This window comes from Miniopterus schreibersii (genome assembly GCF_964146895.1).
Source record: "Miniopterus schreibersii genome assembly, chromosome: 8".
Taxonomy (NCBI): domain Eukaryota; kingdom Metazoa; phylum Chordata; class Mammalia; order Chiroptera; family Miniopteridae; genus Miniopterus; species Miniopterus schreibersii.
In genome coordinates, this window is record NC_138109.1 from 7,063,195 (window position 1) to 7,089,765 (window position 26,571).

Below are 26,571 nucleotides of genomic sequence, written 5' to 3' on the forward strand. Positions count from 1 at the left end.
CATCTTTACCATCAGAGGAAGAAGAGAAAAAACACAGGAGGCAAGACAGGCTGGCGGGTGGCTAGGCTGACAGCCAAGCGCCACTCGAAGGGCTTAGCCGTCTCAGGAGCTCGGCGTTTCCAGAGGCCTGGCCGTTACTTCACTCCTGTGTGACTGTGTCCGTCCTTAACAGAAATGGAACAAACGAGCAGGGGGATGTGTCGGCTCCTGTCGGCAAGTCCAGGAGTTGTCCTGCTCGGGCACAGCTGGGCCTCGGGCGCAGCAGCGTGTCAGCACTCCACCCCCGCGTCGTTCTCACGTGACAAGGTGGCCCGCGGTGGCTCCAGGGTTGCCGCCTGCCCCGGCCACCCAGCACAGGGCACACCAGCAGTTACGAAGGCAGAGGCCTAGAATCGAACCTCACTGGCTGACTGGCCTCAGCTGGGCCACACGGTCAGGGGTATATACGGCTCTGATTACTGACTGGCGGGCCCTGGGTCAGCCGCCCACCTGGTGTGTGTTTTACCCACCGCCGTAGCAGCCGGGTGGTTCTCATGGGGGAACAGCTAGGAGCCGTTACCTGAGAAGGAAAAACAGGCTGCAGCGGGCTCATAAAGCTTTCAACTCCATCTGAGGCCCCTTCTGCAATCTTCTGCAATGGAAAGAGGAGCTGGTTTCCAAAAACTCACCATGACAGCGACTTCGCTGGCCTTTTTAACAGCCACTGAAGGTGCAGCGTTAACCCAGCAGAGTGACCACAGCCTCTTCAATCCTATGACTTTAGTCCTTACGTGCACAATGTGTTAAAAGGGGTGTGTGTCTGTGTACGCGCGCCTCCCCACACCAACAAAACTGGGATGCCAGCGGCGTGTCTGAGAACTCTCTCCATTCTGACACTACCCGGAGGGAGAATCGGAGGCCACAGGTAAAGGGCCCAGCTCACAGACCACCCTCACTACGGGCCAGCTGCGAGCCCAGGCTGTTACCCATGCTTCTGACCAACCAGCTACAGATTAGAGGGTCCAACAGGCCCCTCCCTGGGTTTGAGTCATTTGCTAGGACGGTCACAGGACTCAAGAAAACCCGTTAGTCACAGATTACCGACTTATTACAAAAGGTATTAAAGGCTATAATCAACACCCGGATGGAGAGAGACAAGGGGCGAGGCTTTGAGGCAGGAGGTCTGTCCTTGTGGAGCTTGGGGCCGGTGTGGTGGCGTGTAGAAGAATCTGGTTTCCCAACATGGAAGCTCCCCAAAAAAGGGACGACCTGTCCTTCCGGGGTTCATGGAGGCTCCATTACAGTCACAACAGACTAGGCCACCGGCCTTCCCTCCCAAGAAATCAGGTGCTACCGAAAAGTCCAGTCTTCTCACCACCACTGGCTCCACGGACAACCAGCCCCCACCCGCGGGTGGGATCCAAAAGCAACCTCATTAACACAACAGACACCGTGATCACTCTCAACACAGAAATTCCAAGGGTTTGGGACTGTGCCAGGTGCAGTGAAGACCAAGAACACATTTCTTATTAAAAATCACTATCACGCGTGGCCGCTGTGCTAACTTCAGCAGCTGTATCAGCTCAGAGCGGCCCACGAAGTGGATGCTGAATTTAGTTTCACAAAAGAACGGGAGACAGGCAGGAACAAGTGGCAGTTCTTTAAAGGTCCTCTTTATTCTGCCGTCCAGGCTCTGAAATGTGGGGACACAGCTGCGGGTGGAGGGGTCTGTGGAGGGGCTTCACACGCTTCACGAGGACAGCGCCACGGCTTCTCTGCACAGTAACGTGGGCACAGGGAGGACATGTGACAAGCAGCCTGTTCCTAACCCACTACCAAGTGCTGGTCTAATCTCTGAGCACAAGCGGAGCCTTCACCTGCGCAGCCACCTCCTGGCCGCTCAGCGCCTCGACAATAGCGAGAGCAAACTCGAAGCTGGTGCCGGGCCCCCGGCTCGTGAGGATCTGGCCGTCCCTCTCCACGCGGCTCTCCGAGTAGCTGTAATGACCTTGGATGTAAAAATAAAAGGGTTACGTGCTAATGGGCTACGGTGGACAACAATGAGTTTCAACAGTTCCTTGTTACTACAGCCTGTCACTGGTCTTACATAAATAAATTCAACAATTGGGCACTTACTCCAAATCCTTCCGAGCACAGCAGGAAGGTGAGAGAAGCTGTCGCAAAGGGCAGGAGACCAAACAGCTGGTGAAACCAGGCCCATGAACACACATGCTACTAAGTTACCTGCAGCTGCATAAGACCTTGCAAGTGTCCAGGGAGAGTAAATGCTATTTACTCTGTACCTGTTACACAACAAATGCCCACGTGTCAACTCTGTACCCCGAAGGGTAGCAGATCATGCCCCCCAAATATGACTGTAGGAGTTCAGGACACAACCCCCCCAAACATGCCGCTTTGACCTATTATTTGGAGCTGTAGGCACCCGAAAAACAGCCAATGCCGAGAGAGGCTTTCTCTGAACTCCCCTTATCTGCCTCAACACAGATCCTCCAGAAGGGACTCCATGGTCATAAACCCTCCCAGGAGTTTCATTAACCAGGGAAGATGGACTCTTATCACAGGCGAGGAGGCCAGGAGTCAACACCACACCCAGACAGACTTCGTCACAAACTATCACACTTCCCATCTACTCTCCGCAGGGTCCATCCATCCCCGCCCCCCTTCCCCTCCCGATGGTATCTAAGCCCGAACTCTAAGCCACGTGGTGAAGTTACTAATTTTTCCCTGGGCCTCTCCCATGTACACGAGGTAGACATGTTAATAAACTTCTCTTTGTTTTTCTCTCGTTAATCTGCCTTTTATTACAGGGCTCTGGGCCAAGAGCTCAGAAGGGTAGAGGGACAACTGCTTTTCCTTCTCTGCAAGATGCTAGAGGGGAAGGGGACTGAGGATGGAGCAGTGCTGACAAACTACCTGTGTCAACTCTCTGCTCTCTCAAAAACAAACAAGTACAGCAAACATGGTGGGAGGGGGAGACTGGAGGGAGGCACCGCTCATTTCTCAGGGACCATGTTCCTTCTGCATTGCATCCCTCCTTTGGTGGCATTTCTGCAAATACAGTAACAGGAAATGTGCTTCTCCTACATTTGGGCAAGACTCAGACCACAAAGGTGGGATTCCTCTGCACGGACCCCAGGCTTCTCCCCAGCCCAGACAGTCATCAGACCCTCCCACTGCACACAAAACCCGTCCCCCACTTGTCCCCATCACTCCCCACATGGAACCCCCATTATGAGCACGCCCCAATCTTCCTACCCCAGGGAGACCTGCACTGGCTGCTCCCTCACCCAGAACACTCTAATAACAACTTGCTCCTGTTGCAGTGTCAACACTGAGAGGTGTCTGTGACCTCCCTCCCAAACTCAGGGTCTGGCGTGCACACAGACACTGGACTGGAAGGAACCAGAAGGGGATAGAAAAGAACCTGCCATCCAGGTGGGGACGGTGGCAATGAGGAGAAAATGAAGGTTTGAGATGTAGCTTAGAGATAAAATGCCCAGAACTTAGAGAAGGATTGGACATGACGAGAGGCGTCAAAGATGACTTCCAGCTGTCTGTCCCGGGCAACTGGGTGGATGGTGGTGCCACGTAGAGACATGGGACACGAAGGACAAGAGATTTTGGGGAGAGTTAATGATGAGGAGGGTCCTCTGTGAAATCTTGCCATATCCTGTCTCTGCAGCTAGAGCCAAGCCCACAGGCAGGCACACTTCTGACCACCTTTCCTCCCTACCCCCAAAAGCAGTGCAGCCATGGCCAGTCTCTCCCACCCATCTGAGGAAACCCACTCCCACAGCCTACAGAGGGCGCAGGAAAAGCCTGCTCAATGAGCACACACAGAAAAAGCCACCTAACAACGCCCCTTGCGTGGAAGCATGATGCTGTTGCTATGTGGGCTTCAGAAGCCGCACACTGACACTCCCGCCCTTTCAAGGTGGACCAACTCCACCGCTAACAACTTGTCTTACTTTCCTCGTTAAAAATCAAGTCACCACTGAGATAACTGAACACAGTACATCAGAATCTCCTCACTGCACCACTGTAGCGTTAAAGAGGATCCCTGGTCTGGGGAAAGGTTTTAGGTTTTCATAGCCTAACCCCACTTAAAACAGGTCAATTTTATCTCAAAGGCTCAATGAGAAAACCGGCTGAGCTGGGTCTTCCAGGGCTGTGGGACAAACTGCTGGACTGGGGCAGCGTGAGGCACAATTCTAAATGGTTCACTTAACAACAATCTCTTAGTGGGTAAAATATTACAAACACCACTTAAACTGGTTAAAGATGTTAAAAGATGTTCCATGGTGCGTCTCAAAATTTCAACCAGGAAGAGCCAGCCAATGGTCGGCTCTTGTCCACTACCGCCACCTAGTGGCAGCGAGGAGGAACCAGCGCACGCCCACTCTCCCGAGCAGGCAGGTCAGCTGGTGCCGATTCAGTACTTGGCGAACTCACACCTCATAATCAATCTGGCACAGGGCATTAATTTCCTTTAACTGTAAGCAAAGTCCCAAAGCCAGCAGCCTCTTCAAAGTAAAAGCTCCTGGGAGGTGAGGGGCAAGGAGTCAGTCACTAACACGGCTCCTACAGTCACCCACCCCAAGATTTGGTCTGTGGCTCCTTTAGAACGGCCACAGACCAGAAGTCACTACAAGCCTGCCCAGGCCTGCCATTCAGTATCTGTCTAACCTCTCTGAGCCTCACTTTTCTCTCTTGTAAAATTGAGATGATACCAACCTAACAGGACTACTGTGGGAACCTGATGAAACCAATCACTAGTACAGAGTGGGGTTGGCATTACTAGATAGTGGCAGGGGAGGGTGGCCTGTACACTGCTGTCCCAGCTCGCCCTCCTCCACACGGGCTCGGGCCAGGCAGTGTTCTAAGTGGGTTAAACTCACTGAACCATCAACAACCCTATGAGGCAGGTGCTACTGTTATATTCAGACGACATGAGAAGGAAACGGAGGCTCCGCGAGGTCAAGGAACCCGCCCAGTGGCACTGTGAGTGGTCACCTGGCTCCAGAGACCCCCGGTCCTCACAGCTGTGACCAGGCTTTCAGGTGCTCACTAAAACAATGGACAAGTGAAAACAGAAAAAAAATTCGAGTCAAAACTTATTTTAAAAAGTGAGAAATGGAACGACTTTGTCCCTCAGGTAGGATTGCTTATTTGAATAAAAAATCTCATACTGATCTGTTAAGTTTATGGTGACGACCAGAAGGGCCTTGCCCAAAGAGACACTTGGGAAGTAGTCATACCTCCATTTCTCAGAATGTTCTGAAGGGGCAGAGGTTTCAAACACTTTTTTTCTTACAATAGGGCTACTAACTTCAATGTCTGCTAACTTAGTTCTGGCCTGACTCTGGGCAAGTCGCCTGGCCTTTCTGAGCCTATTTCCTCATCGATAAAGTGATGACAACGCCTGCCTGCTGGGGACAGGGCACTGTGAGGCTCCGTTGAGATATGTGGGATCATACTCTGTAAACACCTGAGAGTCTGTAACCTCATTTTTCCCCACTCGACTGACCTGCTTGTTCCCGAGGCATCACGGGAATACAGAAACGACAGATATACCTCCAGGTCATGGAGGAATAGGTTCTACTCAAGTCTTCTTTCTAAGGTGTCATGACAACTACAGGAACCCTGGTTTGGTTCTTTGCAACCCTCCAAAATCTCATCAGCTCAAAGTTAGTCAAACTCCTTTGTTAAAAAATGCTCAGAAGTGAAAGCCTTTTTTAAAAGTCAGTTTTCACACAGAGAGTTATGTCAACTTAGTATCCTTCTAGCAACTAAAATAAAATCATAGGTTTTCAAGAAAATACTACTTTGGATCGAATTTAAGAATATGCAGCCCAGCCAGGTGTGGCTCAGCGCTTCAGCATCGACCTAGGATCCAGGAGACTGCAGTTCAATTCCCAGTCGGGGCACATGCCTGGGTTGCGGGCTCAATCTCCAGTGGGAGGTGTGCAGGAGGCAGCCAATCAATGACTCTCTCATCATTGATGTTTCCATCTCTCCCCCCCCCCTTCTCTCTGAAATCAATAAAGACGGATTTAAAAAAAAAAAAATGTATGCACAAGGTACTACATACACCAAGAGTGAACCTAAAGCAAACTACGGGCTTTGGCTGATGACGACGTGTCAATGTCAGTTCACGACTGTTACAAATGTACCACCTGGTGCAGGAAAGGAAGTCGTTGGTGACAGAGACTGTGCATGTGTGGGGGCAGGGGTTTCACAGAAACTCTACTTTCTGCTTAATTTTGCTGTGAACCTAAAACTGCTCTAAAAAATAAGGTCTATTAATTTTTTATAAAAAGCAGTATAATGACAACGCATCACTTTGCTGTGAAGAGGTAACGTAAGGTATGTTAGTTGCTGTCCTTTGTATTTTATTTTTTAAGTATGTCTCTTGATTTCAGAGAGAGGAAGGGAGAGGGAGAGAGGAAGATAGAAACATCAATGATGAGAGAGCCATTGATTGGCTGCCTCCTGCACGCCCCCAACTGAGGATCGAGCCCGCAACCGAGGCATGTGCCTTGACTAGGAATCAAACCGCCATCTCCTGGATCCTAGGTCGATGCTCGACTGCTGAACCATGCCCACCGGGGCCTTTGTGTTTTAGTTCAGAGTAAGCCCAGAGCAGTACTGAGAAGGGGAGAAAATGGATCAGTTGCAAAGTCAGTTTTTGATACTATTTTGTCTTGTTTGTTTAGTCAATGATTTTTGGCTGGCTGGTGTTTTAAACCCAGTTTCCGCACTAGTTGAACGCCAGGTGAAACACATTTGGCTTGTAACTGGAAATTTCTGGTTCTCTTGCAATTTTCCACATAGGTGTGATTTTTCTTTCTTCTTGCACATTCCAGGGTCTCTGCCTCTGTTACATGCACTCCAGGCACAGATGGCAGAGGAAGACACCACCTGTCTGACAAAAGACACTACCTGGCTGCTGCTCTGAATGTCACACTGAGAAGCAGTCGCTGTTACCACGGAAGCATCGATCAGTAAGTAGGTGGTTGGACATGCAGAGGCCTGGTTATATTGTGCTCCTGTTAAGTATATACTACTTGTGTTTTAAAATCTGATGTAGCCCAGTGGGCATGGCTCAGTGGTTGCACATTGACCTAGGATCCAGGAGACTGCGGTTTGATTCCAGGTCAGGGCACACGCCTGGGTTGCAGGCTCGATCCCCAGTCAGGGACATGCAGGAGGCAACCGATCAACGACTCTCTCATCACAGATGTTTCTCTTCTCTCCCTCTCCCTCTCTCTGAATCAATAAAGATATATTTTTAAAAAATAGTAAAAATAAAATCCGATGTAGATGTCTCTGCGAGCAGTTAACTCCTGGTGGACAATGTCAAGCTTCTTTTATAGCCTCCAAATAACAAGCAACACAAAGAATTAAAGAAATATTTGATAAATAACCAAAAAAGGTATGACAATGTTAGGTTAAAAAAACAAGCTGCAAAACAATATACTTAGTAGCTCTCATTTGAGTAAAAATACTAAACCACAAAGAGTAATGAGTATGTGCAGAGAAAGTGCTAGAGCTACACAAGGAACTCAGAGCAGAAGTCACCTGACAAGGAGAGAGGAGGTGGGGCAGGGAGAGAGGAAAAATATGCACTTACTTCACCTGCTTCTATCCTGCCTGCATTTCTTACCATGAACAGAAATTCCTTTTATAAACATAAACTAATAAAAGTCAAATGTCTACCTGATGTTTATAAAAGCACCGTGTCACCAAAGGAAATGGGTCTGCCGCCCAGGCATTCTCAGACGGAAGAGAGCAACGTTCATTTTACTTTGGACTATGGGCAAAAGGGCACTTTCTGAAATTGCTCTCCAGGTTTAAAATTTAGCCTCAGGCCACTGGCGAAGTATTTGGTAAAAACACTAGTTGGACTGGCATGTCACCATCACTTCAACCTGGGACAATCAGGAATCACCCCCCCACACACAGCACCCACACAGGCCTCTCTGCGCACAGTCAGCGCCATCTCTCTGGTTAAAACACTTGCAAAAAAAGTAAGGAGCGCACCACCCCTCAATCCACAGAAGAACTCTATGTGTAGATTATACGGGGTGGGAACTAAAGCTCAATTGCACCTTTTGAGAGGGTCTGTTTGTATGTTAAAATATAAGCAAATACTTACTTCCATTCATCATTTTGTCTTTAGCAAGTGGGTGTGTCGTAACTTTGCTTCCAAAACCTATTTCATGAGCCAAGAGAGCCGTAGGACCTAAAAAGATGATTAATAAAAAAGATTTAAGTACAGGTATAGAAAAACCTATGTTTTATAAATTGCAACAGCAAAAATATTCTTCAAAATCAGGAGGCTCTTACCAAAAACATACTTGTGATTCTGAAATTATACACTTCTTATAATGAGAGATAAAGTATATTTATAACAAACGACCTACTGAGTACGTCTGTCAAAAGTGCACAAGTTCAAAATACATAAAAAACCACTTGATCACAAAGATTCACCTTGATACCCAAGGAACACACAGATAAGCGAACTGGGGCCTGGCGTGTGTCAGGGGTACAAGCGTGGGGAGACCACTGAGGGCCAAACCTCTTGCCTTACCCTTAATAACTGAAAAGCAACTGGTACCCTCCGAAACTTCTGGGCTTCACTGCTATTTTATAGGCCATTTTTATATCTTTACTTGAGAAAAAAATATAAGCACTCATCCATCCATCCAAACATATAGGTGGTAAAACTATTGAAATAAATTTTAAAGTATTAAAACTGTCCAGCCTGGAGGAAAACCCTGTGAAATGCCTGCAAGTCTGAGGTAAGACAGCACTAGCGTTTATTAAAGCCACTTAAGAGACAAACCAGACAAACCATGAGCAAAAGTCGGTTTGTGATCCTCTCTGCCTTCCTTCCTTCTTAAAATGAAATTTTAAAAAATATGCAGTTGCTAACTTGAGGTTTTTATCAAAACGTCTTCACTGACATGGTCAATTCACTGACAATCACAAGCACGTTGCGTATGTCACGGTCCTCAAATAAGAACTAAAACCCAAATGGTTTTAAACCTTTGTTATATCACTTTAAAACTTTTTAAGTACTTATTCTGCCCTTTTTCTCTAAGCCACACACACACAAAAGACTTTCTAAGACCTCATGTACACCTAGAAAAACATGCTTTGGAACCGCACCTTCCCCATGACCTCCTACATGGCTAGGGCACCGTGGCCAAGGCCCTAGGACAGTCCGTGCACGAGAGCTTCCGCAGACCCAGCACTTACTCTCACCTCTCATTTTGCAACATGATTCCAAGTAAAAAGCAGTTATGTAATAAACTCACAGCTACTCAGACCATAGCTGCTACGAAAGAAGATCAAACAAACAGTATGTGATTGCATAACCTTTCTGCCAACAGGGTCAGTTTCAGACCAAGTCCTGACTTACAGCTCTTAAATCAAAATTCTCAAATATATTGACGCCTCTCTCCACTTTACTTTTATCCTCGGTATGAGACAGCTATGTATGGCGGCCAATTTTGAAAGTCTATAAAAACTGCATAATTATCACTCAATTTTTATTTGAATGAATTCATGAATTACCCTTTATTCTTATTTTGTAAGACTTTGAGAAATAAGAAATAGTTACCTACATTATCTTCTATTTTCAAACAAACCTCAAGAGATGACTGTGCAGTAAGGAGAGTGACCATACAGCGACTTAGGAATTCTTAGGCTGCTCCTTTCAGATGGTAAAGTCACTGCCTACAGTAACGTGTCAATAAGTTTATGTTACAACTGAACACAGAAATTTACTGATGCCTTACTCATTATGGTAAGCTCTTAACTGTTGCTGTCAGGGACTTAAAAATCCTACTTGGAAAAGGAGGGAAGGGATATTTAACTACTACTATCACTTCAAATTCTGCAGGGACCCAGCTCTGAGCAGGAGGTGGGGGAACAGTAGACAGAATCCTCTTGGGCAGCCAACAGGAAGCCAAGAGCGCCACCGTGTGGTGATTTATAGAAAGAACACCACAGCCACCCCTGAGCCCTCCAAGGGTCCCCCTGAGATTGTATCTAGCCTCAGCTATCGACGACTGCTGACTCCATTTCCAGGCTTCCTTCTCCTTTCCCTTCTCCTTCTCCTTCCCCTTCCCCACCCAGAGTGAATCTCTTTATTTTACTTTCAAGATAGTCTCCCGATTTCTGTCTCTCACTCACTATTAGGGGCTAAGATAATATTCTTTCCGTTCCATAAGCAGTTCCTGATTTGTAACGGTAACACTAAGCAGCATCTTACTTTCCACTGCGCTTCGTCCTGTGTTTTGCAGTGCCCAGGAGAGCAGTGCAGGACGCTGAGCAATACAAGCACGCTGGCAAAGTGCTGTGATTTTTAACATCTACTGAAATGACGCTAAGGTCTAGGCAGTCAAGCCTGCCTGAGCACAAAACAGTAAACCAGATGTGGCTGACAGATCTGCTATCCAGTGACACAGGACAGACTGACATGTGGTTTTGACTTTTAGCAGAGACAGAAGGGAACAGCCCAGCCCCAACCTTCCTTTCTTCCTTTGGTGAGAGCACCTAAGAATGAGGCAAATGATGTCCTCACAGTGCCTGCGCTGACCTTTCCAACTCTTTGCAAGAACGATGAGACTGCAGCTCTAACGCAAAGTCCCCAGGATCCCTAGCCTATAATTTCTTTTAAAAAGTCTACTGTATTCAACAAAACATCATTGTGCCATGTAATCCAACCCACCCATTTGTTCATTTATTTCACTCTTTTGACAAACGTTTAATAAAGACTTATCACAGGGAGGCACTGGTCAGAATTACACAGTGGGAAAAATGCAAGCGACGGCAGAATATCATCTGATATTAGAGCAAAAGTGAATTTTAAAATGGTATCAGAAATCAAAATACTACGTTTCAAAGCTGTGGGGACCTCTACGAAGCACCAATGAATGACCTTATTCTGAGTAGGTAGCAGGCGATGCGGTGCCTGGATCTAGCACTCAGCACCGAGGGTCAGGCTTCTGGAGCCCCAGGGCGAGCACAGGGCAGAGCTGTTGTGTTTATAGGTCTGACAATTCTTGCTGACTGTGCTGGCACAGATACTTCCTGGCGTGGAGATTTGCTGTAACAGCTGTTTACTGAATTCCAGAGGGCCTTACTTTCCTCCGAGGTCAATCAAACACAGAAGACACTAAGTTTCACAGAATGCCGACCAAAGGCACGAAGAAGCAGAAAACAACTACTGCACTCATTTCTGAAATGACCCCAACTTCATGCCACCCAAACCAAAAACGCCAGTCAGATGCCCTTCATGCTTTATGAAGGGAAGCAGCCCTGGGAACAACGTCTTATAAGTAAAGGTTCCCCGTCACGTAGTTTTTGGAGAAAAGCAACACCACACTTAAACCCAAGCAGTTCTGCGTTACCTGCACAGATGGCGGCTATGAGGCCCTTCCTGTTCTCCTGTTCCTTCAGGATCTCTTTCACAGCAGCAGACTGTTCAAAGGAGAGCAGAACATGTCAAGTTCTCACTAAGCCACAAGCCAGTATCTGGCTAGAAACTTCAGTAGAATCTGATTTTAGCTTAAACCACAAGATCTTAAATCTGTTTTCCAACAATATTTCTAAATGATCAATATAAAAATTATCAAATTCATGATGTTTCTACATTCCCTCCTAAGCCCAATCAAGGCACTTATAAGAGAAAGGTATCCTTTTCTTAAAGATGTCTGAAGCTGAGATGAGAAAAGCAGCTCTCCCTGGGCACAGTGCCCGCCAGCCCCCACACTCCAAGGAGAAAGAACTGGATGTGAGGAAAGGTGGGTGTTTGGGTGTTTGCAGATGGTGGCATCGGGAAGTCACACAGCCCCAAATATAGGATCCCACCTGCCTCATGAGCTTATCTGCCCTCCCTCCCCTCTTCCTGCAGACCGACTGCTCACCTGTGCCTTACAATGAAGCAGGGGCCTCTTTGACGCTGTTTTCTCATTCAGGCTGGCGGCTCTAGCCCCTGCAGCCCCTTCCCTCCACCACCCCACCCCCCGATTGCTGAGGGGACAGCTAAGCTCTTATCCTTCTGCGTGTAACCCAACAGAACACAAACTTTCTCTTCTGCTGCTGAGGGGGAAAAATGTACTCTAACGTCTGGACTGTATTCATCAAATGTGTTCATAAATGACTGTCCACCAATTCAGCTGAATGACTTCTGCAGTATATGTCACACTAGAAATGTGTGTTTTGTAAAATTAAGTTAGAATTGTTAATTCACCTGTTCCTATTTTATTCACAGCCTCCTTCCTGAAAAATTTTAATAACAAAATCAACAGAACACAAACAGATGTTGAAACACTTTCATTATACAGTTCTTACCTCACATAAATTCTGTGCACCCAGATTACCTCCTGGCAGAACCACTACATCGTACGGTCCCTGGAACAGTTTAAAAATAACATTTCATTTGAAATGTGCATTAAAGTGACAGTCGATAAAACTTTCGTATTTTAAATATGGGTCATAGCAAAAAACTGTTAACTGAAAAGTTAAATAAATCAAGGTGTATCTCTATGATGAAATGTTGTTGTAACCAGCAAAATATGCAGAAAATCTGTATATAGTACCATGAAAGGACATCCATGTTGCAGAACTGCAGGTGTAGCATACTCTCATTCTTATAAAAACAACTGCATGTATATGCATATGCAGATGTGCATATAGATTATATACATGCACCCCCACATACATGTGCACAGTACACAGACGCTCATAGACAAAGGAGATACCCCAACTGCTAATGGGGAATGGTGTGGGATGGGGGAGGGAGGGAGAGAATGGGACATTTAACTTTTTGTTTTTAAAATATGTTTTTATTGATTTCAGAGAGAGGAAGGGAGAGGGAGAGAGAAATAGAAACATCAATGATGAGAGAGAGTCTTTGATGGGCTGCCTCCTGCATGCCCCCTACTGGAACCCGGGCACGTGGCCTGACCCAGAGTCGAACCATGACCTCCTGGTTCAAGGTCGATGCTTAACCGCTGAGCCATGTCAGCTGGGCGAGACATTTAACATTTTGATTTTATGTACGTCTACACCGTATGAGTTCTTTTGCAACAAGAATGTATATAGTAATGAAATGTAATCAAAAGAAAAACAAATTTTAAGTAAAAGGCAAAGAAAAATATTTTTAAGTTTATGAAGAATGAAACTTGGGGGAGAAATACGATGTAATATTTTAGTGTCCCAAATACCAAAACATCCTTGAAATCTAATGATTTCAAATTTGCTGAAATTACAAAACGTTTTAAAATTTTAGTCATTAAGCAAATTATAAAATGAAAATTTAATACATACTTAGAGTGATTTAGGATTATTTTTAAAGACTATAAACATCCCACTGTTGTTTTAAAACCAAGCAAAACTAAACACTAAAAAGAAAATGTGTGAACTATAGAACTTCTTTTACTCCCTTTAGATTCTGAACTGACCCGCACACAGACACAAAAGGTAACAACAGGAAGAAAAAGAACAGAGAAGGAATATTTACTTGGACTATCACTTTTAACATGCTATTTAGAAAGTTTCAACAATTTATATGTAAATACCAATATTCTAATACTCCACAACCTACCACTGAAATATCTGAACTCACTACAAAGTAATAAACTTTTTTGTATGCATCTGAGGACTGCTAAGTATGGGGACTCATGCTCCCAGGTTCCTCACAAGGACACACATGGCCATCACGAGCGGGATCTGCCTCCTTTCCTGCCAGATCTCCATGCAGGAAGGCACAACCCACATGCCTGTCACATCGGCTGGGTAAGCCTGCACCCCATGAATGGGTGTGCAAGTATCTGTGCAACTGTGGGCGGGCATGCTTCTGAGAACAGAGACCTCAAGTTCTGACAGATTCCCAAAAGTGTTGGTCAGCCCTAACAGTGAGAACCACAATTTTGGAGATACCGAAAAAGTGACACAATTTAAGTGGAACCCCTATTCCTCCCTTAACCCAGCCACTGATTGGGTATGAGTCGTTCCACACAAAATCAATCACACAGCTGCTTCTGTATCACTGCAAAAGGAAAGGTCAAGAGTGGCTTTCGAATAAAGACTCAGAAATGAATGGGAACGCGGCAACTGATTCTCTTATATCAAGTAACGATGTTGTCACAGGAGGCAAGCTGCCTGTGTAAGCCAGAACACTGCTGCAAGTGTCCCATCCATTCACCTTCCCACCCGGCCACTTACTGAGCACACGAGGGACAAGGAAACTGCCAGGTTCCGTGTCTACCGGATGGAGAAAGGAAAAGTCCTCCATTTATAGGGATTATAGTGGGGAAGATATTTAAGCAAAGTAACTTTCCTAAAATAAGTCTGTGCTAACAACAGCTTTAGATGTACTTGAAAGACATTTCAGGAAACTGATAAAGAAGCCACAGGGAGCCCAGCCGGCACGGCTCAGTGGCTGAGCGTCAACCTATAAACAAGGAGGTTACTACTCAATTCCGATCAGGGCAGATGCCTGGGTTGCAGGATCAATCCCCCAGTAGGGGGCGTGCAGGAGGCAGCCAGTCAACGATTCTCTCTCATCACTGATGTTTCTCTCTCTCCCTCTCCCTGAAATCAGTAAAAATATATTTTTTACAAAAAACAAGTCACAGAGAGGAGTAATTCCAAGTATGGACAACAAACCTCTTTTTTTGCATCTTCCAGACTGGCGTCAGGACAAATGACAACATCTCGGCTGCATTGAACAGGATCTTTTCCAGCCAAACCCGCAACAGTGACCTTAATCTAAGAGAAAGACGTCATCATATTTAAGAACACTGAAACACAGAGTTACATTTTCGCAGCTGCCCTGTATTTAAAAATAACTCAACAAGAAATATTGCAACAAAGCCACACTGACTTTGGGCTAATAAATTGGCAAAATATATTTAATATCTAGGTCTGTCTTGGTTTGCCTGGAGTGGTGTGCTGATTCAGATGCTGTCCCAGCATCCAGTCTGGTTAATGTCCTTTCTCCCACAGGTGTTCTGGTTTGGGAGATACATTCAATGATCATTCTAATAATAACCCACCCTGCAATTACTGTTGCCCTTAAGACAAAAAGAAAAATGGCACTTTATCTTGCAAAAATTTACAAAGTTGACACCACCAAGAGCTGGAACCAGGAAAATGGGAATTTTCCTACACTGCTGGTGAGCCCAACATGTTGGTACTTTGGAGTCATTTAACAAGATATAGTAACAACAACTAGGGTCTGCTCCTTTGGCCTACCAAGTTCACTTTCAGGCACTGAGATTGGAAAAACTTCCACACATTTGCACAAGGAAGCCTGTACCAGAATATTACAGTATTGTAATGCCATGAAACAATATAATAGAAGGATGACATTAGAAAGACAGCAGCATGTTCACAGAGTGTTAATACCAAGCAGCAATTTTAAATAAACCACCTAGATCCACATGTATCTTCACTACTGAGAACCAGAGGAGCGTAGGGTTAACAGGCTCTGGGGCCAGACAGCTAGGGTCTGAGCACTAGTTCTTCTACTTGCTAACTCTACAGTGTGGGCACTTTATTTGGTGTCCCCCGCCTCAGTTTCTTCAACTGTAAAATGAGGATGGCAATAACTCATAGAATTATTGTACAATTTAAATAAGTTTCTAGCCCGATCAGGCGTGGATCAGCGTTTGAGCATCGACCTATGATCCAGGCGATCGGGGTTCGATTCCCGGTCAGGGCACATGCCCAGGCTGTGGGCTCAATCCCCAGTTGGGGGCATGCAGGAGGCAGCCAATCAACGACTCTCTCATCGTTGATGTTTCTATCTCTCTCCCCCTCTCCTTTCCTGACTCTGAAATCAATAAAGATATATTTTTAAAAAAAACACAAGTTTCTAGAAATGCTCAGAATGATACCTACACTCAGTAAATGCTATTTAAGTGATCACTATCGTTATATACTACACACACAGATAATAATACAGACGTGCAAGAGGAGAATTAGTCTACTGCTACTTTATCCCTGGGGTCAGAAGGGGAACAGGGTTGGGGAAACTGACAGAGGGCTCTGCAATGCTTTATCTCCTTAAAGTGTCTGTTTTTCAAGAAATGCTCTGAAGGAAACAGGGCAAAATGTTAACAAGTGTTAAATGCAGATGGTGGATAAACAGGTAATTATTATGCAGTCTGTTATGTTTGAAATATTTCATAAAGCAAGTTGAATATTATTTTATTCAAAATGACTTTAAAAAATCAAACAAGGATTTTAAAAGGGGGAGGGCTAGAAAACGTCGCGGGACTTACTCCAGCTCGTCTCATGACATCTACAGGGATGACCGTCTCCATCTCCTCTGCTCCTTTAGCCAGGATGACCAGAGCTCTTTTTGAAGCCATTTTTATGCTGTATTTTTTTAAAGACTTAATTTAAAAAAAAGAAGAAAAAAAAGATTTTCAAAAAACTTTCACGCCCTGGAATAGCCCAAATTTTAAGGTTTAGGAACATTTTTAAGCAGAGTAACTAAGTGCCTCCCTGGGAAAAAGTTCTGATAGGCAAACACAACTGAATAGGAAAAAAGCTTTTAGATTAATACTGGTTTACACAGAATTTCAACTGCTGTGTTTTTGAGATAAAAACACAGTCCAGTTGCTAACCTCTGTTCGTATTAATGTCTCTTACCCTGTTGTTTTTTTTTTTAAATCCAATTTCTAATAATATATTGCAAACGAAATTTTCTAAAACACAAGGCCGCTGGGTCTTGGATTTCACACCATTTTGTGGGCAAAAAAAAAAAACAACTAAATTAGCCGGTAAATTTTTGGAGGGGATTTTCTTTTCTTCCAGTTCTGATAACTGCTAAAAATTCGGAGCGGGGGTAGGGGTGCGTTAACAGTGTTAAATATTTGAAGACACGTTTTCTGCGGCGGCGGACGACGGGAATCCCCTCCCTGCACACCCGCCTGATCTCGCACTGTAAACGGCTGCTACCCCGGCGTCCGGGCCGACTCGGGCCTGTTCTTTTTCTGGACAATCTGTCGTCCGTGCAAAACACATCGTAATGAAACGGCTTCAACACACACAGGATTAACTAGTTCCGAACTGGCGGGATGCTACGCACACGAGCTGGGAAGCTGCAGCGCCGCCTACGAGGCCGCGCGGTCCTCGGCCGCCGCGGGATCCGCACCCCGTCGGCGGGGGGGGGGGGGGGGGGCTTCCTCCCGAGGCCCCGCCCCGGCGGCGCGGGACGGCCCACCCGGGGGGCCAGGGGCCCTCTCGCCACCCGCAGTGCCACGGCCTGCGCGCGCGCCGAGCTCCCCACGCCCCGACCCGAACCTCGCCTCTCCTCCCACAGACGCGGCTCCTCCGCCCGCTGGGCTGCGCTTCTGCACCCGGACAACGGGACCAAAACGGGACTAAACCGGGACGCGAGCGAGCGAGCGAGCGCGCGCGCACGCGCACCAGTCCTCAGCTCCTCACTGCGCAGACGCACGCCGCCGGGCCTCGCCTTTCCCCCGCACTGCGCAGACTCACCCCGCCGGGCTCTCATTCCCCCCTCACTGCGCAGACGCACGCCGCCCGGCCTCTCATTTCCCCCTCACTGCGCAGACGCACGCCGCTCGCCTCGCATCGCGCATGTCACATCCGGCCGGCCGGGCTCCCCTCAGAGAACCGCAGGGAGTGGGCTGCCCTTCTGCGCCCCGATTACGCGCTTAGCGTGCGTCCAGTTGGAACATCCAGCGCCACGCGAGTCCCGTGGACTCACGAAATCCCGCCCCCGAAGGGCACGGTCCCGAGATGCAGAGCCGCGGCTGCTTACGTCAGACGTGCGTTCTCCTGAAGCAGAGTTGGTCCTTCAGACCGCCTCTGTGCGCCTGAGGCTCCCCTCCCGCGTCGCCCCCGCTCCGTTAGGACCCTCGGCCAGGTCGTCCCGCACCTCACCCCATGCTCGGTCGTCAGTCCGGGCGACTAACCCACGCGCGGTAATTGCACGTGTATTTGTTTCTCAAAGTTGTTTTTAAAGATCTCAGCGCAGCTTTTGCATCCAGAGTTAGCAATACTGAGCACATTAGTCTGAGAAGTACGTAAGTTTATTGAAATTATAACCTGACTTTATTTTTTAAAGGTTTTGAATATTGATACTTTCACCAGTTTCAAAAACCGGTTGCATCCAGTTCCATTCCCATCCCTGACAGGTAACAGTGTTGTCAGTGGCCTGGGCATCTCCAGCATTTATGCAGGCACAAACAAATGCCGGTGTGTACTGTTGCTTTCCTTCTTTCTCATAAAAATGTAGCAGACCTATACATTGTCCTGTACTCCCCTCCCACCGCCACAGCTTACCGAATATCTTAAGAGATCTTTTCCATGCCAAAAAACACGCCCCACACACCCCTCATAGATAGTATGCCATTGTGGGCATGTCCCACAGTGTATTTACTGGGGCCTTGCTGATAACACTTAGGTTATTAAGTATCGTTTTTCTCTACAGACAGCGCTGCAGGGAATGCAGCACGGCACTGAATGACCTTACTCATGTGTCCTACTTGTGCAAGTACAACTGGAGGGTGAATGCCCCGAAACGGGAAATACACTGGAGCAACTCCATACAAGTTGAATCACTCAGCACTCACCTGTAACAGTATTTTAAATGTCAGTGTTTATAGTTTCAATTTAGATATTAAAGACATGTTTACTTTCAAGAAATAATTTTTCTTTCTTGGTTTACAATGCATTTTCACATACCTTGTGAGCTTTACGATAGTGGTGAGAGTGTTTTTTTTTTCAGTTTTTAAAACTGTAAATAGATTCACTTATGCAGTACTCTGCATTTGTGCAAAAATTTTAAGTGTCTGGAATCATTTTGCCTTTTCAGAAGAAAATGTTTTGGGAGTTCTGGAATGACCTCACCTTTGGCTGTTGGCCAAGGAAGCAGGCAAAAGCCACCCCCTTTTAGCTTTGAAAAAGTGTGGGAAATAGGGAGAGGAGGCAAGTGGTCAGGCACATGCTCCCAGAACCAAGGAGGGATTTAAGTAGATGCAAAGAAAGCAAAAGAAAACAGGCTGTTTTGCTGTAGGCCCCACAGTAAACTGTTGTAAGGAGAAAATGCTGCTGGTGGCCTGCTGCAGCCTGACATAGCCACGAGAGAATAAAAATTGCAGGACGGTTCAGCCATGAGAGAAAGAACCTGAGTTGACACTCCGGAGACATCTGCGTCACTATCAAAGTCTGAAATGGTCCTAAGTCAGCATTAATTTTAATCAAAAGAATACATTGCACACAGTGTTAAAAACTCAGATATTACTCGTGGTAGTTAGGGTTGTTTTTCAGAAACATTTCACTCTTTCCTCTTTCATCTGCAGGAGTGGAGGGTACTGCCCCTTGGCTCTGGGTTTGTCCTTTTGGCTAAAGGAATGTTAACAGATCAAAGCCTTGGAAAGCACTGACCCGACGATTAGGCTTGATCCCTCATACTTTTGCGTGGCTGTAGGAAGAGCTCTCCCCCAGGGAAGGTGCTGCCACGCTCCCAACCTGGGTTTCAAAATGAACACGTGGAACAGAGCTGCTCCCGCTAACCCACACCTGTACCCGGACCAGATCACCGCAGCCAAATGGCAGACTGTAGTACTCAGATTTTGTTACACGGCTATACCTCATTCATACAGTTAAAAAAGGCTCATAATGAAAACCAGCAGCCTTCTCAGTTCCTCATACCCCTCAGCCCTGCTCTTCAGAGGCAAATATTTTCAACTCATTTCACCTGATAATTATCTCAGTATTTTTAAACAATATACTAATACTGTTACTTCTCATTTATTGGTTTTTAGACTTTATATATTGACTTCCTGGCAGGTATTAATTTTCATTTCACAGATGTAGAGATTGAGGTCCAGAGGGGTGAAATGACAGTACAAGGTCCTGCAGAGTCTTGGTCAAATTCAGATATCCTGATGCCAAATTTCACACTACCCACAGCAGACTCTACCAGTATTACTTAATAGGTCAACAGCACTCATGACACTTTCTTAAATTTATAGTTCATACCCATTTCTCATCACACATTTACAGGACAAAGACAAAAAAGCCATTTAACAAAAAACATTGCTCTAGAACTGACAATGAAGACACTTCCTTGTTCAATCTCTTATTTCCAGGTAGAACCACCCCATCCCATCCACCACATTTTTTTATTCAACAATTTATCACTTGACAAGTGTATATGCATTGTGCAAAGCACAAACTAAAAGAATCCAGTTTCTTGCAGCACTTGCAACATTTAATTAAGAAATATTGTTCTGTCCTGTGAAGCTCACAATCCAAGGATGGAGAAACGGTGTTGACAATGTTAGTGAAGGAGTTTATGACATGCCATCTTTAAACATGCCACCTTAGCATATTACTTGAGTTAAAGACATTTGGAAAACAGCAGGTGCAGAAAAGGCACTCTGCTTCCCATTTTTTTATCTTGAAAGTAGAAGATGAAACTCATGTGAGAACAGCCCTCCCTATGCCAGGAGGAAAGAAACATTCTTACCACCAGAGAGGGAGTTGAGTCTGGCAGAATTTGTACATAGAGACCTTGCTTGTTAAAATAACTTGTGTTCCTTTAGTCTCCCCACTTATTTTAGTTACTTTTCCACAGTCACCACTCTTTGTTCAACCCAGTATATATAAGCATTTAAGTTTTGCCACGTCTTTGGGTTACTTCCTCATGAACGCTCCCAGGTCACGGTAAGACTTGTATTGGATAAATGTGTGTGCTTTTCTCCAGTTAATCTTTTCAGGTAAATTTAATTATCGGGCCCAGCCAGAGACCCAAAGAAGGCAGAGGTAACGTTTTTGCCTCCCCTCCATTAGCAACAGTCACCCAGGAGGACCTTTCTGATCCTGGTTCCAAAAGCAAATCTCCCCTAGAATTAGCCTGGTCAACAATAAATAGCAAAGAAACTGCTGCCAGGTTATTATTTTTTTCCCCCACGGGTCACTTACATCTTGCATCTCATCTTACTAAATAACACACTTATTTCCTATGAATGTATCCTTTTATTTCATTGAGAGCACACTTACTCGGGCATTTTTTTGTCTTTTGTTTACTTTTTATTGCCTGTGTCCCTTCAATCCCGTGAACCGTCCTGCCTTGGTCACCGCTGAACCCCTAGCATCTGTTGCAGACCCTGGCACACAACAGGCGCTCAATACATGCTTGCTAAATATTCTAATTTCACCCTATGACATTCCTTCTTGTCTTTGACTATGGCTATAGATTCATACTTTACATGTGTAGAACACTATAGTTCACGATGTGACTTCAACCAAATTCTTATTCCTATTTTCATCTTATTTCCCAAATTCCTCTCCCCAGACTATGCGCAGCGTTAACAGTCCCACCTATTTTCTATTCAAGTGGGGGAGGGGTTAAGCTGCAGTTGCTGGGCATAAGGAAGCCCCTTGGGCCATTAAATAAACGTGTTTCCCAACATCCACTAACGGCTGCGTTCAGGACATTTACCGAGGTCCGGCAAAAACGGCGAAATTTCCCCTCCGGAGCCCCCGAAAGGTTAGGCCGTCGAGACCGGTGAAGAGTGGGCGAGCCCTGACATTTGAGGCAGCGCCGGCGCAAGGGGGAAATTCTGACGCCGCGGCCTGCGAGGGGCCCGGGGAGCGACCTCGCCTCTGCTCCCACCTCGTGTGAAATGAATGCCCCCCAGCGTGGGCTCCGGAGCTCAACTCCCACGGCCCGCCGCGCGCCGGAAGTGGGCGGGCCCACCCGCAGTGACGTCAGGCCCATTCCGTCTGCCCGGGCGCGCGGGCCCCGGCGATTGGCCGAGCCGGGCCGCAGTGGGCGGGGCGTGAGGGGGCGGAGCGGGTTGCGTTTCCAGAGGCCGAACCTTCGTCCTCCCTCCGTCTGGGGTCACGTTCGCCGCAGTGGCGAGCGGCCGGGGCTCCCCTGTGGGCGGCGAGAAGTGTGTGAACGCCCCCGCCAATCACGTTAGGATTTCCCCCGCAGCTTGGCAACCCGGGCGGACTTCCGGGGGCGCCTGAGGCCTGGGACCGAGAGGCCGGAAGTCGACCTTTCCCGGCGCCTCATCCCAGCGTGCTTCCGGGATCCTGGGGATGCTCGAGGGCGCCGCGCCGCGCGGGCGTCCGCGGCCCCGGGGGACCGTGGGTGTGTGGAGACTCCAAGTCCAGCCGCGCTCCGTGTCTTAATCACCTCCTCGGTGGCTTAGGCTTCGCGTCTTGTTCCCCAGCTGTCGTAAAACTCTCGCCGCCATCTTTCGGAAAGGAGAGAAAGATCTGACTGGGGTTCAATAATGGGTTCGCGGGAGCTTTAAAAACACTTTTCCTTTGTACACTGTGGATAGCGGTGCCTGCCCGTGGCTTGGCGAGGACCTGGTGAGGTCGCACAGAGGAGCTGGAATGCCGAGTCGCGCCTCCCTCCTTCCCCGTCGAGGCTTTTTCATTCTCATGCTGCCTCAGTGATGCCCTCGGATTCGGGAAACCTCGGGGTCGTGTGACGATCCAGGAGCCACGCCGGGCAAAGCGACCGGTGCTGCATCCAGCAGGACGCATTTGCACCCGGCCGGGCAGCCCTAGGCCCCCCCCTTGGCCTTGGCCTTGGCCTTGTCCCCTTGTTTCCCTTTCTGTCCTTGAGGCTCGCTTTCTGCACAGGCGGTTAACCCGCGTCGGCTCCCAGAGTGGGAACAAAATATTTGGGCAACGTGTTGCGCGCCGCCCTGCTCTGTGGACCTGCTGGCTTGGGCAGTGCGCTCCCACGGAGGGGGCTCGGGTGCAACGCCTCCCCCCTTACCTGCGTTCTCACCTCTTCCTCTCCCTCCCTCATCTTCCCTGTTCCTTGCACACACCCTGCGCTTTTTCCTCCCTGCTTCTGCAGTTTCCTCCAACTGCAGTGCCCTCTGCTTCCATAGCAGCTTGCCAGCGTGTTACCGCCAATGCTGAAAAACCCGGTTGCAGTGCTAGTCCCTCCAGGAGACTTCTTCCCTGTTCCCACAGCTCTTCCTCCCCTATGGAGTCTGTAAGGCTGTGTGGCCTTACCGTAGTTATTTGTGTAAGTTTCTCCATTCCTCTCTAGGCCCTGAAGGTTGTTGGGATGGTGCCTTATGTATAATATGCCTCGCAAGACAAAAACAAAAAAACCTCATTCGAGAAGCATTTACAGAGTTCTTGTCATATGCCCGGCACTACTTTGAATGTCAAGGATGCAGCCGGGGGGAAAAACAATGCCCCCTCTCATGGAGCTTATATTGTGGGGAGAAGACAAACGGCGCTGGAAAACGGCACCAGGTGTTGGACGGGCGGAGTCAGAGTGGACCTCGGTTCAGCGACATCAGTTCTGGCTAAGAAAGAATTCAGAGTCAAGACTCAAACGATAAGAGAAAGTTTACTTAGAAGGTCGCAGCGGTAGAAGAAGTGAGCTGTAGAAGAAATGGGCTCAGGAAACAAGTTCCAGAGGCAAAAGAAGGGCCGTTGGAGCTTAGGAGAAAGAGAGAGAGGCAAGGGAGATGTGCTTGGGGGAAGGGGGTGGGAAAGGGGCGATGTGCTCCATAGAAACTGCTCAGTTGGGTCCTCCTTCTGGAGGGTCTTTATCTGGAGGTCTCAGGGAAGGATCGCAATAGATTGGTTGGCACCAGGCCAGGGGGTCATTAGTGCAGCTGGTGCTGAGGTCAGCCATGGTGTTGCTGCTTTTTTGGGCCTGGAGCTGAAACAGCTAAGGCCTAGCTGTATCTGATGCAGGTCAGAACTTCATTGTCCTGGGTCTTAATGCTTAAGGGCTAATCTCCAGCCCCTTTATTCCTTCCCCCTGTAAGTGGGCCTAACCTGCATAACTTGCAGCATGCCAGGGGAGGAAAGGCCAGGGGAGGGTCCGAACCACATGGCCAGCGAAATGCTAGGAGAGGCAAGGTCACCTTGGGGGTGAGGTCCTTGTTCCAGTTTTGCTTGTTGGTAGGCGCCTGGGGCTTTCCGCCCTGGTGACCTTCTGTACCTGGCCCATCGTTCTTGCTCTGCTCATGTCTAACTGCCAACCACAAAACAATAAACCAACGTACAAAAAACTCTATGTGCCAAGTGGTAATGTGTCCAATGAAGGAGCGTCCAGGAGGGAAAGGAGATGGAGACTAACGGGGGGAGGCTGTTCTTGCAGAGAGTGCTCAAGGAAGGCTTTTTTCCAGGGAGAAAACCTGAATAAGGTGAGAGAACGAGTCGTGTAGAAAGTGGAAGAGCATTTCAGTTGAGGGAGCAGCAACGGAAAGGCCCTGAAGTAGGTGTGCCTTTGGTGCCTTCAAGGACAATAAACAAGGGAGTCGGGCTGGGGGGGGGGGCAGGACGCAAAGCAGAAGTAACCGGGCCAGATCCTGCGCACACTTGCATTAGACCTGCAGTAAATGCTTGTTGAGTGGAACTGATACTGACTGGATAGGGGTAGAGATTAATGATAGTAACAGTGAAACTTGGAAATAACTGACTGGTATAGACCCAGTAGGCTGATGTAAAGTTCTCACAACTTACACACATGTGCATTGGAACTCTTGCTTAGTGTGACAACATTTAACTGAAAAAAACCTTAATGAAAAACTCATGATTTATGCAGTGATTTTCCCATCGACATGTAAACCCAGAGGAAGAGGAGGCAGCTTTTGTGGAGGGAAAAATGGATTGACACACGAGTGGAATTATTTGGTATATAATACTGATGACTATTGAAAAGTTCAGAATGAAACAAAATCCGTCTCCTGATGTCGTCTTGCTTTTTATTTGGGGGAAAATACTTGAATGTTAATTGACAAAAGCTGAGTTTATGAAATAATTTTTTGGATAAATTTGTGTATTTATAATTGTAATAGCACTTTCCTTCCCTGGGGCTGAGGTGACTGCTACGAATAGGAACCAATACCAGGCAGGCAGAACCTGGCCTTTGGCACAGTCGTGAGATTCAGGGTAACGTCACTAATTAGAGTGATATTGCTTTGATCAGCTGTCACTTCAGCCCAAAGAAGATTTTTCCTTGTTAGTGGCATGTCACAACTCTCTCTCTGCAGCAGAACTTAAAAATACAGAACACTTGTTTACTTAATAGCATATTTACATGCTCTTAATTTTGTTTTTTGTTTTTTAGTTGTCTGGCTCCCTCCAAAAGGTGGCTACTACAGGCTATCGAGTCTGCTCTCCATTACGTTTCTTGAAGTTTAAATTAACTGCCAGTCACTTGACAATCATTCACGTAGATGAGACTGAATGTGGTTTCCGAGTCAGCTCTCAAACCACTGAATTGACGGTCTCGGTCGTGCTTGCTGAGCCAACACATCTTTCGATTCATTCACAGGAATGAGTAGGTGCATTACGAGTAGCTCCTGTGTTAATCAGAACTCCTGGCCCAATGTTAAGTAGCCCTGGGATGAGAAGAGCTGGGTTCTGTCCCTGGTTTCTCCTTTCCTTAAATGTGGCACAGTGAGTATGTTCGCGCGGAGCAGTCTGCCTGGGTTCGAGCCCAGCTCTGCCCCACATTGGCCAGGTGACCCTGAACAAACCACTTACGCTTCATGCCTCCAGTTTCCGCCTAGAAAACGGGAATAACTTCAAAGGGTTATTGTGAGCATTAGAGGGGCTAATGGAGATAAAGCTAGGACTGGGCCTGTAGGAAACACGGAAATGCTGCTGTTAATACTTGGCTCGGTTCCTCCAGCTCTCTCAGCTTCCTTTTCTTTAACATTAGAAGAGTAACAGTAGTTCTTAAACGGAGAACTGATGAGGCTAAGTAAAATAATCCTCGTGCTGAAGCACATCTGCAACGCTGGAAGCAACCCATCCACATTAGCTAGTATTGTGTGGCGACAAGGGGCTACGTGTTAGTGGCCACGGAATTTGGAGGTCGAATAGGCATTCACCATGCGCACTTGAGACGGAGCTGAGGCAACAAAACACTGTGTATTGGAGCATTAAGTGAAACAGTAAAGCGAAGTGAGACAGAGTAACGCGAGTCCTCTCCACCCGAAGAGTTTCCAAGACGCAGGGGAACTGAGGCAGTGCCTTGGCCTCAGGGGTGTCCAGTGAGCATCCCCATCGGAGAGTTCCCACTAGGGCCCTCGGGAAGCTGTTCTTACAGGATTTCTTATAAGTGCTTGATTTATGGAGTTTCGACGGCTCTGTGACATATATGAGGTTTCTATAGCAGCGGGGCAGCCTACGTGTGGTTGCCATAACCACAGGGGGCACCTCTGCGTGGTCCTATGCATGCATGCCACCGGTGGGTCAGCTGTCGGTCACCCAGGAAGGCTGGCCAGGCCCTTCCGAGCTCACTGCTGCCGACAAAGGAGTCAACGCCCGGTGCCACCCGGGCACGACCTTCCCAGAACACAAGTGGAAGGCACAAAGGGACACCTACTTCCTATTATCTTTACTTAACATATTGTTAGAAAATAGTTTATTATCAAGAGTCACAAATCATTACACAAATTACATATCTTAAAAAATAAATAAAATTTATCATTTTTGCCTTTATTTCATTTGTTATAATTGATAATTACACATCATTTGTGTTTTGTTGACAGAACTGAAAAG

The 26,571-nt window shown here is 47.2% G+C and overlaps 1 protein-coding gene and 1 long non-coding RNA gene across 2 annotated transcripts; one reads left to right on the forward strand and one right to left on the reverse strand.

Moving 5' to 3' along the window:
- Positions 1-1,635: 1,635 nt before the first annotated feature.
- Positions 1,636-17,541, reverse strand: PARK7 (Parkinsonism associated deglycase). Its single transcript, XM_081145744.1, has 7 exons — positions 17,332-17,541; positions 16,305-16,418; positions 14,686-14,787; positions 12,367-12,426; positions 11,424-11,493; positions 8,159-8,245; positions 1,636-1,987 (listed from the first exon to the last, which is right to left on the reverse strand). The coding sequence occupies exons 2-7, from the start codon at positions 16,392-16,394 to the stop codon at positions 1,827-1,829; spliced, it is 570 nt and encodes a 189-aa protein (XP_081001870.1). The 5' UTR covers positions 16,395-16,418; positions 17,332-17,541; the 3' UTR covers positions 1,636-1,826.
- Positions 17,542-17,572: 31 nt separating this feature from the next.
- On the forward strand, positions 17,573-18,696 carry LOC308561158. The gene is made up of 3 exons (XR_013999441.1): positions 17,573-17,978; positions 18,122-18,252; positions 18,488-18,696. It is a non-coding gene; the product is annotated as an uncharacterized lncRNA (long non-coding RNA).
- Positions 18,697-26,571: the final 7,875 nt, after the last annotated feature.

Coding starts and splice junctions, on each gene's coding strand:
- PARK7 (XM_081145744.1), bottom strand. CDS start 16,394: ATGGCTTCAAAAAGAGCTCTGGTCATCCTGGCTAAAGGAGCAGAGGAG. Junction 11,494..12,366: donor GTGCACAGAATTTATGTGAG/GTAAGAACTGTA, acceptor TCCTTTGAACAG/TCTGCTGCTGTGAAAGAGAT. Junction 8,246..11,423: donor CATAGCCGCCATCTGTGCAG/GTAACGCAGAAC, acceptor TCATCTTTTTAG/GTCCTACGGCTCTCTTGGCT.